This window comes from Mycteria americana, chromosome 3 (assembly GCF_035582795.1).
Source record: "Mycteria americana isolate JAX WOST 10 ecotype Jacksonville Zoo and Gardens chromosome 3, USCA_MyAme_1.0, whole genome shotgun sequence".
NCBI lineage: Eukaryota > Metazoa > Chordata > Aves > Ciconiiformes > Ciconiidae > Mycteria > Mycteria americana.
This window is the reverse complement of record NC_134367.1, coordinates 94,374,333-94,387,892: the sequence shown is the minus strand read 5'-3', so window position 1 is coordinate 94,387,892 and position 13,560 is coordinate 94,374,333. Positions and strand designations below refer to the sequence as shown.

At 55.5% G+C, this 13,560-nt stretch overlaps 1 protein-coding gene across 4 annotated transcripts in view; it reads right to left on the bottom strand.

The window, feature by feature from the left end:
• TMEM63B (transmembrane protein 63B) overlaps positions 1 to 13,560 on the bottom strand; it is a 49,657-nt gene that overhangs the window by 8,054 nt on the left and 28,043 nt on the right. The window contains exons 1-14 of one of the 4 annotated variants that reach the window (XM_075496166.1): positions 12,354 to 12,374; positions 11,876 to 12,074; positions 11,161 to 11,240; positions 9,264 to 9,302; positions 5,009 to 5,099; positions 4,137 to 4,174; positions 3,214 to 3,356; positions 2,881 to 2,932; positions 2,483 to 2,591; positions 1,898 to 1,968; positions 978 to 1,058; positions 719 to 842; positions 496 to 629; positions 207 to 344 (exon numbers count right to left, since the gene is read on the bottom strand). In XM_075496166.1, the coding sequence (XP_075352281.1) occupies positions 207 to 344; positions 496 to 629; positions 719 to 842; positions 978 to 1,058; positions 1,898 to 1,968; positions 2,483 to 2,591; positions 2,881 to 2,932; positions 3,214 to 3,356; positions 4,137 to 4,174; positions 5,009 to 5,099; positions 9,264 to 9,302; positions 11,161 to 11,240; positions 11,876 to 12,074; positions 12,354 to 12,361 (1,307 nt within the window). In that variant the 5' untranslated portion in view covers positions 12,362 to 12,374. Of the gene's footprint in view, positions 1 to 206; positions 345 to 495; positions 630 to 718; positions 843 to 977; positions 1,059 to 1,897; positions 1,969 to 2,482; positions 2,592 to 2,880; positions 2,933 to 3,213; positions 3,357 to 4,136; positions 4,175 to 5,008; positions 5,100 to 9,263; positions 9,303 to 11,160; positions 11,241 to 11,875; positions 12,075 to 12,353; positions 12,375 to 13,560 lie in introns of those variants that run through there. The other 3 variants (XM_075496167.1, XM_075496168.1, XM_075496169.1) reach the window with 3 other exon arrangements.

Genomic DNA, 13,560 nt, shown 5'->3' with positions numbered 1-13,560 from the left:
CGTGCACACCATGGCCCAGCCTGCATGAACAGCATTTGGGGTGCCAGCCCAAGACTTTCCCCCTCCAAGTCAGATCAGACATCTAGCTCAGCCAGGCTGGCTTCAGCAAGAACAACTCATTCAGTTACCAGAGCAGCAGAGATGGGGAGGGAGGATGTCCTCCTTTCCCATCGGCAGGGCTCGCTGAGCCCCGCAGAGCTGCTCACCAGTAGATGTTCTGTGGGTCGGGGGCATAGCTGACTGTCCAGTTGGAGACGTGGAGAGACTCGCTGCAGGAGGAGGCCCTGGGCTCCCCACGGCATGCACAGCCCTGACACTTGCAAGCATTGAAGTCTTTGAGGATTCTGGAGAAGAAGAGAGAGAGAGGGAGATGCTGACACAGAGGGCTGGCAGGGACAAGCAAGGGGGGATGCCTCAGTGCTGGCATTCCCCTGATTTAAGGGGAGAGCTGCAAGAAGTCACCTTCTAGGGAAGGACAGGATCCTTTGCACTCACATGGCTGTGATGGTCTCATTGTGGAAGGTGACAAAGGCCATCCCCAGAGGCTTCTCGTTCACCTTCTCCTTCTCCCGCTTGTAATCATCTTTGAGCTTCTCCTCCAGCTTGGTGTAGTACTCAATGGCCTCCACCTGGGCAGGGGGACAGGGGTCAGAGCAGAGACCTAGGGACCCAAGCCCCTGTGCACCCCTCTGCCCAACATGTCCAGCTCTCCCCCCACCTCCTCACAACCCCTGATGACACAGCAGCACAGGTGGCCACAGGGCTTGGGGTTGATCATGGATGGTGTGTTCTCCTTGCTCTGCAGATTGGTGAAGTAGATTCGCCCGCGCTCAGCCTTCTTCCTGAAACAGGAGAGGGGAAAAGAAGGAAGGAAAGAAAGAAAGAGGGTGGCTCAGAAAAAGCTCCCGTGTCACCAGACTCGAGGGGGAGCCCACAGCCCCCATCCACCCTGTCCTCTCTCCCAAACCAGGTGTTACCTCTCTGCATCGAGGAACATCAGCCGGGCCACATCATAGCAGGGACGGGCTTCCAGGACGGTGCAGTTGGCATAGGCCTCCCTGTGGATGGGAAGCACCAGCTCATCACGCCTGGCACCAAAGGCTGTACCCCCAGGCAAACCCCATGCATCCAAGGCTTCCGTCCTGCCCTGGGCCAAGCGTCAGGGTGCACAGCAAGAGCCTGCTGGAGGCATCAGGGGAGCCTGCAGGCTGTCCCTTATAGCGGGAGCAATGCATGGGGCAAATGCTACATCCTCTGGGCTCTGGCACAAGGAGCCTCTTTGGACTTTGCCCTGTGGCAGCAAAGCACCCCTCTGATCCCACACCCCCTCTCTGCCTTCATGGACCATCGGGCTTGGGGTTGGAAAGAAGCAGAAGGCTTCCCAAAGGGTACAAAGGATTTCTCCTTTATGGTGCTTCTAAACACAGCCCTGACAGTGTGTTCACTGAGGTCTTGATGGAAGAGGACTTTTTTTTTTTTTGTTAAAAAAAAAAAACCAAAACCCAAAAACCCCACACTTTTCTACAAGGACCATAATCAGGGCAGAAACAGCAGCACAACATCCTGCAGTCATTGCTCGAGTGTCTCCTGCCCACATATCAACCTCCGAACTTGACTACATCGCAGGACATGCTCTGTCCACTGCTTACCACACTGATCCCCTATGGCTCCACGAGAGATAGCTGGGCATAACCCAAGGCACAAACCAAGGACACCGTACATTTAGATAAAAATTTGCACAGAAAAGTAATGCTGAGATGCCCAAAATGTGTTCACTGATTTTGATTAGCTTTCTGCTCTCAATATGTTATTGCCACTTCAGGTAACGCTAGCACTACCCCAATAAAAACATCCCTGTTACAGAGCAGCCTTTAATTAGAGAAGCAATGAGACTCACTCAAAATGCTTCTTGATCTTCTCTGGCTCAGCATATTTTGAGATCCCATTGATGAAGAGAGTTCGCTTAACCTGGAAGGAAAGAAGAAAGAAAAAAAGAAGGAGAGGAGGACAGGTAAGTGTGGATGATGTGAAAGACCGGACCGCAGCAACCCTCCCCAAGGCCTGAGTCAGCAATGGGAAAGGGCAGCCCCATCACTTCTAGCACCCAGGGCTCCCCCTCTCCTACGCTTCCACTAGCTGTTGGCATCCTGGTGCGCTGCAGATTGACAGGCTAGGGGCTTACACTGCAGCTGCCTGAACAGAAACTAGGTGGTACCCTTAAGAAATGAAGAAGGCAAAAAGCAACCCCTAAGGCAGGCATGGGGTCCTTTGCACATGTTCACCCAGTGCAGACCTCTCTCGTTTCCCCACAAGCAGTCAGGACTGCTGCTCCGGAGGAGATCCGCCTTTGGCCACGCAGAATAAAAGAACAGCCAAAACAAGACAGCCCCAAGTGGGGTGCTCGTTACTCTCTCCAAGGCCACCTGACTTGACAGAAGGGCATGGGAAAGTGTGCCTGGGAGAGCGGCCAGATCCTGCTCACCAAGTCATCCTCTTTGTAGCGCATCTTGGAGGTGTGCCGGCGCATGCTGTACACTGTCAGCAGCAGGTACAGGAAGGCAAAAGACGTGTGCAGCCACAGCAGGTTATTCCTGTCACAAGGGAGACCACAAAGGTCAATGCAAGGTTGCCACTACAAACTCCTATATGACTGGTCAGGCCCTGAAGGCACTGGGGCCACAAGCAGCATAACTGGCACAGCACCCACATGCCCTACAACCAAGTTCCAGGAGCTCAGCCCGGAAATTGGAGCAGGGACAGTAGCCTCACGGCGAGGGCAAAAATGGAACCTTCAAGGAGGCGAGGCTCTGCAGCAAGTGGACATCTACAAAATACCCCCTGAGGGCCTCAATTAACCATCCTACCCCTGCCCACACATACCCAGAATTCAGGTTAGCGATAGTTGTCCTTCCAAAGCTGTAGGCGTTGTTTTCTAGAGAGAAAGAGGCATACACAGGCATGTTCAGTTATACTGAGTGGCACAGAAGAGCACCACTGGGGTGGGATATGGCAGGAATCTCACCTGCAGAACACCCTAAAACCCAAGCTGCCCAGGATGACCCTCTGGATCCACCACGAACAAAGTGGGACAGCAGTCAGGGTTTGTCTGTTAGTCAGGGTTAGTCCCATCCTGCCCTCCACTGCTCCCCAGTGGTCTAGGCCATGGTGTTGAAAGCAGCTACCCCAGCCCAGCCAGAGGCTCCCTGCTCTCACCTAGCAGGTCCCCTGAGAAGTTGACAGGTAACACAATGCCCACAGACAGCACACCCACGGCCACCAGCAGCCCGATGATGTGCCTCTGGAAGGACAGGTAGTGCACCGCATCACCCCCACACTTGTCCCGGATCTCGTCATCCCTGCCGGGGAGAGAAAGGCAGTCAGGCAATCTCGTACATTCCCTCAAGTGCTGGAGAAAAGCACGGGTCATGGCTGCCCTCCTGGTTTGAACCCACACAGCACCACTGGTTCTGCCCTACAGAGCTGTGGCCAAGCCTCAGGTAGGGATCCCAGCACCCAGCTTTGAACCAGCCTGGGCAGAAACCTGCCTGTGCAATGCTTACTGCAGCCCCACTCCCCACGCCCCTGCCCTCCACCCCCTGGGACAAACAGCTGGGTCCATGCAAACCCCACCTCACACCCTTCTGGTAGGCCTTGCTTCTCCTGCTGAGATACAGGATGGCTGACACTGTCCCACGGCACTCTGAAGCCAAGAAGCGCTTAGGAGACTGCTCCTGAGCATCATCAGTCTGGGGGTGTCTCCCTGCATCCTCCAGTCCCTCGTTCATAGTCAGTCCTCAGACAGCAGTGCCCCTAGCAGGAGTCCCAGGGAGAGGAGCATCTCTGCAGAGCAGTGGACAGTGTTTCTGAGAAGGGACTGAGGCAGGGGAGACCTGGGCTGGGTGCTCTTCTCTGTCACAGACTCACTGTGTGACCTTAGTTTTGGCTTTAGGACTCCTCATCAAGTCCTGTCTTTGCTTGTCCTCTTCAGAGGACACACTTTACTTGTGCTCTTCAGAGAAGAGGCTGCAAGGGCAGTTGACTTCATGCAGCTGTACTGCACTGGGTGTCCCAACACCCTGCACTACCCTCTGCTGCTTTCCCATGTGGGTCCTACGTGCAGGTCCTGGGGCACTTACTTTATCCTGAAGATGGCTGTCAGCCAGGAGCAGAAACCCTGTACAGAAAGAAGACAGGAGGGTCTTGTATCACTCTGTGCTCCCCTTTCCCTGCTCCCCCCTTAAAAGGCTCAGGGGACCAGGCTGGCATGCTTGCACCTCCACAGACTCTGCTCAGGACAGGAAGGGGCCAGACCATGAGCACCCAGATGTGCAGAGCCACAGATGGGCCCAGGTGAAGGAGATGACAGTGCTGCTCCACAGGGCACAACACAGGCTGGACTCTGCCATGTGGCCGTCCCCTGCCAAGTGGCAGCTCAGCCTCCCAGGCGACCCATGGGCTCCTGGCTAGCATGAAAGCTCTCCACAGCCTAGGGACACCCAGAAGATTCACCATACAGGTACTTTAGCTATCATCCTGGACAAGAGAAGCTCTGCAGGGACTGGGAAGGCAGAGTGGGATAAGTCAGGTCTCCTCAAAGGACACCCAGGGGAGGACTATTTCCTGGGAGCTTCACGACCCATCCATCACACCTTGTTATCCTACTGAACGGCACTTCCCCTTTAGAGAGGAAAACAGCCGCAGAGGTAGACAGCGGTGTGAGGAGCCAGACACCATTCTCCTGGCAAGTACTGTTTGTAATGCTGAGATTATACGTTGGACAGATGTCTGTTAAGGCACAGGGATGTACAGCCTACTTATTTAAGCACATGCCTAGAAGCCACGTAGTTAGGTCTCCTTGAGCTCTATACCACACTCACACACTACAAGGTGTGGGACCTAAGGCCTGGGGATGGGCAGACAGTGTTGCTCCTGAAGAGCCCTTGGTTCAGGCAAGCTATGGGCTCCTGGCCGCTCAGAGGCAAGGTGTTCGACTCTTGCTGCTACTCACGTTGTCCCTCTGGTCAAAGTCCACAGAACTGGAGACAGAGGTGAGGCGCTCGTAGCGGTCATGGTTGTCGGAGTGCAGGGCGGAGGCTACGCTAAAATGACAAGCAGGAGGCGAGGGAGAAAGTTAGAAGATGTGAGGAGGCAGCCTGGCCAGGAACCAAGAGCACCCAGAAGATCAGAGGTTAATTCAGGTCAGTTTGCCCAGGCGAGATGGAGAGGGGTGAGATCAGAGAGCAGAGGTAGCAGTAAGCAGAGGCTCCTCCTCAGACAGCACCCGGAGCCGGCAGCCCCCACGGGCTCGATCAGGGATGCTACTCGCTCAGCACCTTCCGAGAGGCACCCGCATTACACAGCAGCCCCTGCGAGGAGGGGCTGGCAGCGGCTGCCACGGAGGAGAGGTGAGGTCTGTTTAGGGCAGGGATTAAGCCAGAGGAGAGGAAGCGGGAAGCAGCGGGTGCCGCAGCCCCTCTGGCTCCGGTGCGGCCACGAGGCGGCAGCCCCAGCGCACCGGAGAGGCACCGGCAGCGGCTCCCATCCCGGAGGGCCTCAGTCGCCTTAGGGAAGAGGAAGGCTGGGAGTCTGGTGGGCCATATCCCTGCTACACCAGTCCTCCTCACCCTCAGTGCTTCAGTGCAGGGAATCCCAGGAGGAGGAGGAGGAGGAGGAACGCAGCTGAGCCCCAGCGGCCGTGCTGCCCGGAGTCCAACCTGCTCCACAGCCTCAGCTGGGCCTCCTACCTGGAAATCCCTCCAGCGGGAGCGGGGCAGGCAGCTAGAAGTGAACGACCGCAGGCTAAAGGGCAGGAAAGCAAGAGAGGTGAATATCCCAGACTGCTTTACTCCAGATGTAGGCAGGGACCTAGATGAAGAACCTACAGCAGAAGCATCCAAGGTAGACAACAGCCCCCATTACAAATGGAGGCAGAGGGCAGCTGGCAAAGGAGACAAGAAAATGGTCCAGAGACCCAATTAAATAGCACTTGCAAGATGACAACAGCAGGCCGGGACCTTGGAGGTACAAGAAGAGATATGGCCGATCTGAAAGCTAGAAGCAAAGGAAAAAAACAGATGAAAACATGGTCTCCCTGTAACCAGTACAGGCTCAAGGAGGAACAGATGGACAAGAACCCAGAGAAGAAGCAACTGAGAGACAAGCGCTAGAGACAAGGTGGATGACACTATGGGAAGGAGAACAAGCAAAGACCCTCGTGACCCTGCCGCAGGAAAGAGGATGGGACACGTGGCCTCCCTCAGAGCGGAGCAGCACCTGCTGAGTCCCTCGCTGGAAGCAACAAAGAGAGGGGAAAGGAGATTAGCTGAAGGTCATGGGACTAAAGGAGTGCAGATTAGAAAGCGGTGTGCAGCCTTGCGACTGCACAGCCCAACACCCTGCTCTGCTGGAGGGACAGAGCGAGCTTCGACCAAGCTCTCAGACCTTCAGCCCTTTAAAATCCCAGAGGCCTTGCAGCTGGGCACAGGGAGCGAGGGTGAATTTCTGCTGTCTGCAGCCCCAAGGAGAGCCCAGCACGATGACACGGTGTGCTTTTGGCTCCTCGGTACTGGAAAAGCAGAGGGCAGAGCAGCACTGGAGAGCACAACCGAGTGCCATGTTACGAGATGAGCGGTTAACTCAGCTCCATTCAGCGGGATGCAGAGATGATAATCAGGATGACCGGCAGCGATGAGAAGACAGAGGGGGCCAAACCTCGCCAAAGATGGGAAGCTGAAGAGGGAGCTCCAATGGTACCTGCACCTAGCTGGAGGCTTTTTAAAGCAAAGCGCTAACAAAGCAAGTGGGTGGAGGAAAGGTTGCCTTAAACTGCAAGAAGATTAAGGTGGGACCCTGCCTGCTGCCCCAGGTTTGGCGTCAGCCCTGCCAGGGAGGGAGAAGGATAGGGTCCGAGGTATGGCTAACCTCAGGCTCCGGGAGGGGAGGCCAGGCATGCTGTGGAAAGGACTTGCTGTGGTGCAAGGGTGGCAAGCCCTGCAGGGCTCTGTGATCGCTGCCTTTACACATGGAGGTGCAGGTGGGTTGCCACAATCTCCCAGTGCAGACTGAGTTACTGATTAAGAGTGCTGATGGCTACCACAAGCCCTGGCAAGGGGCAGGACAAGGGCTCTTGCCAGTTCTCAGGCAAAGGGACACATCTGAGGAGGATGTCCTCCTGCACCAAGAGCAATGCTGCCTATTCAAGGGCTGGGAGCACCAGGCAGCATACATGTGTCCCTAACCCACCACGTGCCACTGCACCCCAGCACAGAGAATGGCTGGGATGGGAAAGTGCCACCAGCCTTAGAGGAGCACAGCCAGGACAAGGTTTCCTCGCTGAGCTCCACAGGCTTTTGGAAGTTTCTGGCTACCAACACTGTCCCAGCTCAAGCAGTAGGTTTGAGGGGGTCAGCAGAGAGCTCCAGCAAGCCCAGATGAAGAATGGGAGCAGGAAGAAGCAGCCCCCTGGAGAGAGATGAGTACTCGTGAGGATAACTGAGGTGGTCCCTCTGAGAAGACTCAGAACATGAAAGCTCTGCTACCTCCGCCTTACTCCCCCTGCAAGGCGTTAGCAGTGAAAAGTTGACAGACACACTTGAAGCAGGGCCAACCACTAGTGAGGCACTCAAGCATGAGTGAGGGGTCCCATCTGCGCCATGTACCACAGCTACCACCACCTCTGCTTTCACCACTCCGATTGCTCTGCTCCGTTGGGGGCAAGGAGCAGCTACAAAACCAGGAGCATTCCTGTACCCTCTCAAGGCAGTAGCAGTGGCAGGTACCTGCTCTGCAAGCGATGGAGTACAAGAAGCGAGACTGTAGCTTGCTTCCCTGGCCTCAGACATGCGTCAGCCTGGCTGGAGCAACCATTGCAGGCTTTGTCCTGCCGGCTGATTGTATCCTCTGCAGGATGCACCACCCAGCCAGTCAGCAAGGCACGGGGGATGCTCTTTTCTTAGGCATAAAAGCAGCAAGAAAGATGAAAGAGCAGGGAGGGAGGGTCCATGGCAGTGCTTAATGGGCAACGCCAGGTCAAGGTGCTCGAGGATGCTCTCAGCAGCACCGAGGCAGGAAGTTTGCTTCTGCAGGGGGAGAGAGAAGGGACAAAGGTGCTGCCTTGCCAAGCATGCTGCCAGCTGGGGGTAGGTGGCAAGGGACAAGGGCCAACACTTGACTCGGTCCTGGTAGCCTCACAGGGTGAAGGAAGAAGAGAGAAGTCTTGCAACTGCCTGTCAGATCCTCTCCGAGCACCCGCCTGCCCTTGCAGCTGGTGTGGGAGCAGCACTCCTGGCACGAGAGGGACCAGGCAAAGGAGGCTCCCCTGCGCCTGGGTGACCTGAGCGTGCTGTGGGCTCAGGCAGCTGGGTTTATTTTCTCCATTGTAAGGTGGGATAGCTGGACACAGGCAGGTAGAGCAGGGTATGTGATGCCCCTGTACTCGGCACTGGTGAGGCCGCACCTTGAATACTGTGTTCAGTTTTGGCCCCTTCACTACAAGAGCGACATTGAGGTGCTGGAGCGTGTCCAGAGAAGGGCAACGAAGCTGGTGAAGGGTCTGGAGAAGAAGTCTTCTGAGGAGCGGCTGAGGGAACTGGGGTTGTTTAGCCTGGAGAAAAGGAGGCTGAGGGGAGACCTTATTGCTCTCTACAACTACCTGAAAGGAGGTTGTAGAGAGGTGGGGGTCGGTCTCTTCTCCCAGGTAACAAGTGATAGGATGAGAGGAAATGGCCTCAAGTTGCACCAGGGGAGGTTTAGACTGGATATTAGGAAATTTTTCTTCACTGAAAGGGTTATCAAGCATTGGAACAGGCTGCCCAGGGAAGTGGTTGAGTCGCCATCCCTGGAGGTATTTAAAGGACATTTGGATGAGGTGCTTAGGGACATGGTGTAGTGGTGGACTTGGTAGTGTTAGGTTTATGGTTGGACTCTATGATCTTAAAGGTCTTTTCCAACCTATACGATTCTGTGATTCTATGTGGCACCCTCCACCTTGGCTGGGACTGGGAGCTCCTCAGCACTGGTGTCCTCAGGAAGCATTTAAGGGCTACTAGGGGAAAACCAGAGTGCATCCAGCTGTGGTAGTGGCTGACACAAAGGGGAGGGAAAAAGAAGAGCATGAATCCACCGAGAGGCACAAATCCAAGCCCAAACTCCCAGCCACTCAGATTAGTTCAGAAGCAAGACAGAAAACTGCAAGAGAAAAGGAGAAAGAGAGAGAGTGCGAGCAGGAAAGAGAGAAGAAACGACACCCTGAAAAAACGACGTACTATTCCCGCTCCTCTCGTTCCGTCTGCCAGCGTCGGCGCCTGGGGGCACAGAAACAGAAAGGGAGAGGTTACAACCACGGTAGCAGGTGCTGGGTCTCCTCCGCCGCAGGGAGCTACGCACCCGCCATGGCTCCACGCTGTCCTGAGGAAGAGAAACCTGCCAATGGTCAGGCTGGAGAAGACCTTCCTTCCAGAGCCCAGCACCACCCCAAGCCACGACAACCCAGAGCCCCTGCTGGCCCAGGGGCTGAATGCTTTGCTGCCAGCTAAAGGGAAGCTGGCTTCTCTGGGGACGTGGCCTGGCTCCACACAGTGGGCGTCCCAGGGAGCTCATGAGGGACACGGCCAGGCGGGACAGCCTGCCGGGGCTGCCTGGCTGCCATCTGACCTCCCCTTCCATGCCTCTCCTCCCCACTCAGGCAGCTGACACACTTGCATCCCACCCTCCCGAAATGCTCATCCCACCCCGCAGATGGGCCAAGCAGCAGGGGCTCCTCCTTAGGATCCCGGTCCTGGTGATCCACAGCCCTTACCACAGCCATGCTGCCCCTCTCCCTGAGCTTACCAGCTCTCCCTCACCAAACAGCTGGCACCCCTCTGCCGTTCCGCCTACAGCCACTGCTCCCAATCCCTCGCATCCAAGGTGCTCAAGCATCACCTCTGAGAAGGGCCAGCCGCCTCTCCCCATTGAGAGCCAGAGCTGTGCAGCCCCTGTGGCTACCAGCCAGGGCCTGGGTTCAGATAGCTTAACCCTGAGGAGCTGCTGCCCTCTCCCCAGTGAGGTCTCATACGGCTATTCCCTTCTCCTTGCTTTCCCTCAAGGCCCTGGCATTGCTGATTTCCCCAGCCAGGCCAGGAAAGGAGGGGCAGAGGAGCCACAGCGATGCAGCTATCTAATGCTATCCAGGACCACTTACCCAAACCAGGAGAGTTCCTGGTTTGGTCCTGGAAGAAAACAGCTCTTACTCTTTCCAGTGTTGTGCAAGGAGTGCTCCAGAGCAGCTTGCTTGTATCTGTATTGTCAAAAGACCGAAGGACGCTGGAGCTCAGCCCCATCCAAGCTTTTGGACACAACGAGCTCGTGGAGCTGATCAAAGGGAAGAAGAACCTACAACAGCCAGCCTTCAGAAGCCACACTTTGCCTCCAGCACGTGACAAAGCACCATGGGCACAGCAAACCACCCCTGGAGAGAGGCAGACTACCTGCACAAGCCCTCTAGCTTAATCAAGGAGAGTTCCTTGTTCCACACTGGAAGAAGATAATCATTGTCCTTCCTGCTGCTGACAGCAAAAAATGAGAATAGCCTCTCACTCTGCTGTGGAGCTGCCATCCCCAATGGGCTCCAGCTTTTGCTGGCAGACACTGTAGCCCATGAATGCACTGGGCAGGAAGGATCCATACCCATACCGACTCATCAGCGCTTGGGATGCGAGATAAACTCACATTAACACAGCAGTACCACACCTGGAAACGCAGCCTACCGCTTTCAGGTGCTCTTAACAGGAACTGCATCCAGCAGAGCCACAAAGACACCTTCAGAGGCGTCACAAAGCCTTCAGTGTGGCAGGCCTCTCACTTCCTGTGACCTTTTTTCCCTCTCTCTTCCCGCCATCTGCTGTTCCTCTGTAAGGGCCCCTGCACACCTCTGTCACTGCAGGGACCATAAGTGATATGGATCCAGCAGGGACCACTCCTTGTGTTGGGAGAAGGATGCTGTAACAAGAAAGCCAGTAAGCGGGGATTTTTCCTGTCCCTGGAGCTCAGGGGATAAAACTGGCACGCTTGCCTCTCCTCCCCAGCTGCCTCTGGCACCCACAAGGGGATTTATCCCTTCTGCCCTGCAGCAAAGAAGGGTACCACTCGTGCCTTGTTTTCCTGCCCCGCTCCCATGCTTACCTGTCAGCATCAGTCACCAGGGCCAGGCGTCCGTAGTCCCAAGCAACTTTACGCAAAATTGAAAAGACAAACAACAGTGCCTGGAAGAGAGCAAAGGAGAAGCTGTGAGATGAGGCATTGTCCAGCTCTGTTCTTGTCCTCTGCGTGCAGAGCCATAGGAACAGGGAGGGTAGGAGGGGACAGGACTGCTCAGCTAACAGCACACTGAGGCCATGGCACAGCACAAGCTCCCCAGGGCTGTTCAAAATCAGACTATCTGGATGGCTGTGGGAGGCAGAGGTCCAGGATGCAACACACAGTAGCTAAGTTAGCCACAGGATCAAAAGGCCCTCAGGTCCCAAGGAGGCAAGATTATGGCTACAGCATCTGTGGTCCTGCAGTTCCTAAGGAGGAACAAGAAAAGCCTTTGGGTGGGTAAAGCTGCAGGGACCTGGCATCATAAGCGGGAGTTTTGGGATACAGGACTGACCTAACCTGACCCATGTCCTTAGAAAAATTTGCAACACCCTTCCGTGGGCTCAGTGTGGTGGTATTGGAGTTAAGTGAGTAGTGGCTAAGCCCACAGTGGCTAAGGGACATGATTAGTGCCATAAAGTCAGCCAGCAGCAGAGTCCAGGATGGCATTTGGGGTCCTCAACTCTAACCACCTGACCACAGTCCTCTCTTCATGGCTAATTAGGGGAGAAGGCGCTGAAGCAACAGTGGGTAGACTTACGAGAAAGCACATAAAATCGAGGGCTAGGACGGTGGGCACCCCACCGAAGGGCAGCCCCTGCAGCACAGTGCTGCGGATGCGGGCACTGTAGCAGTAGTCCTTGGTGCTGTTGTTGCATACGGAGTCTTTGCAGGTGGCCCCTGCTGAGCCCAGGGTGGCAATCACGTAGGGAAGCATCTCTACAGCTTCATTGTCTTCCCTGGAGAAAGGGGAGAAAGGCCTGGTTAGATGCACACCAGCTGGATGACAGCATAGCCCTGTTGGAGTTAGGGACCAACCTTGCCTGCTATCTCAGGCTCCTCTGCGCTACAGGATTTCCCTCAGAACCAGTGTCCAGGGACAAGGTCATCTGGAGAAGCCTGCTGAGTTTGGGGAGTGCTGGAAGAGCCTGGGTGCTTCAGCAGCTGTGGCCCCACCACGCACAGTCCCAGAGCTCCCTTCCTTGCTCCCCCACTCTCACGCCATTTAGGTGCATCACCTTCTCATGGACTAGTCCTCTTCTTGAGGACGTGGTGTCTCAGCCCCTTCCCCTCAGCAGGGAGAACATTTAAGTACAGGAAAGAATGAAAGGGTGGGGTGGTGGGGACATGAAGTCACATCCGGATGATGGAAACAAACTGCTACAGGACAGTTGCTGCATCATGATCCCACAGTTTCCTTTGCCTGGCTGCATGCCATTAGCTTTATTAGGCTGAATCACCACTTTCCACTCACTGCGGGCCTCAGCCCCCAGCTCCCAGGGCACCCATCAGGGGCTGGTTACACCCCCTGCTTGTTTTCTTTCCTTCCTCTGACTTCGATGCATTTAGATGCAATCAGAGAGGCAGAGAGGAGGCTTAGGCTCTAATACTTAGCTGGTCAAATATTTTATTTATTTCAGTGCCCTCCCCAAATTGCTACAATACCCGCAGCTGGGCTCGGGTCAGCATCACTGCTTGGACATGGGGAGATCTTCCTCCCGTGCAGAGCAGCTCCATGGGAAACACAGAGAAGACCATGCTAGCAATGGATAAATGCAAACTGAGCATCACCGGCATGGTCTAGAAATGACAAATTGACAGCAGAAACACAACTGCTTTGTGGAACAGGGGAGAGAAAACCCCCATCAGCTGCAGAAGGAAGCAGCGATAACAGACAGGAAGATCTACCCAGGCTGCTGATCCCTGAACCATCCCTCTTATCCAGCACCCGCCAACGACCCCAAATCCTTCGCTACCACCATGTACCATGCAGAAAGGCTGGCTGGCACAGCATCACTTCTGGGCAATGCTCAGCGGCTGTTAACCCAAGCCCAGAAATGCCATCCTGGTGGGCTGGGCAGAAGAGCCATCACTGGCTCAGAGCCTGAGAAAGCCACCACCACTGCCCTGTGCTTGTTTCAGCCTCTTGTCCCAGAGATGCCCCCTGCCACCAGCCCTGCCCTTCTAGCTCCGCTTGGACGGTGACATTAGCGGAGAGGGCGCAGGGCTCTTCCCTCCAGCTCACAGGTATATCCTGGCAATCTCCAGCCTGGCTGCAGAGATTTATCAGCATCACAGCACAACGCTGGCTGGATAATGACCACCAAACTGTTCGCCACGGTGTCCTCGGCTTCAAAGTGATCCCTGCCAGCTCAGCTGGTACAGATGCCCAGCTGCAAGCCAGCTGAAGCACCGATGACAAAGGGCACCGTGACGAGCAAAAGC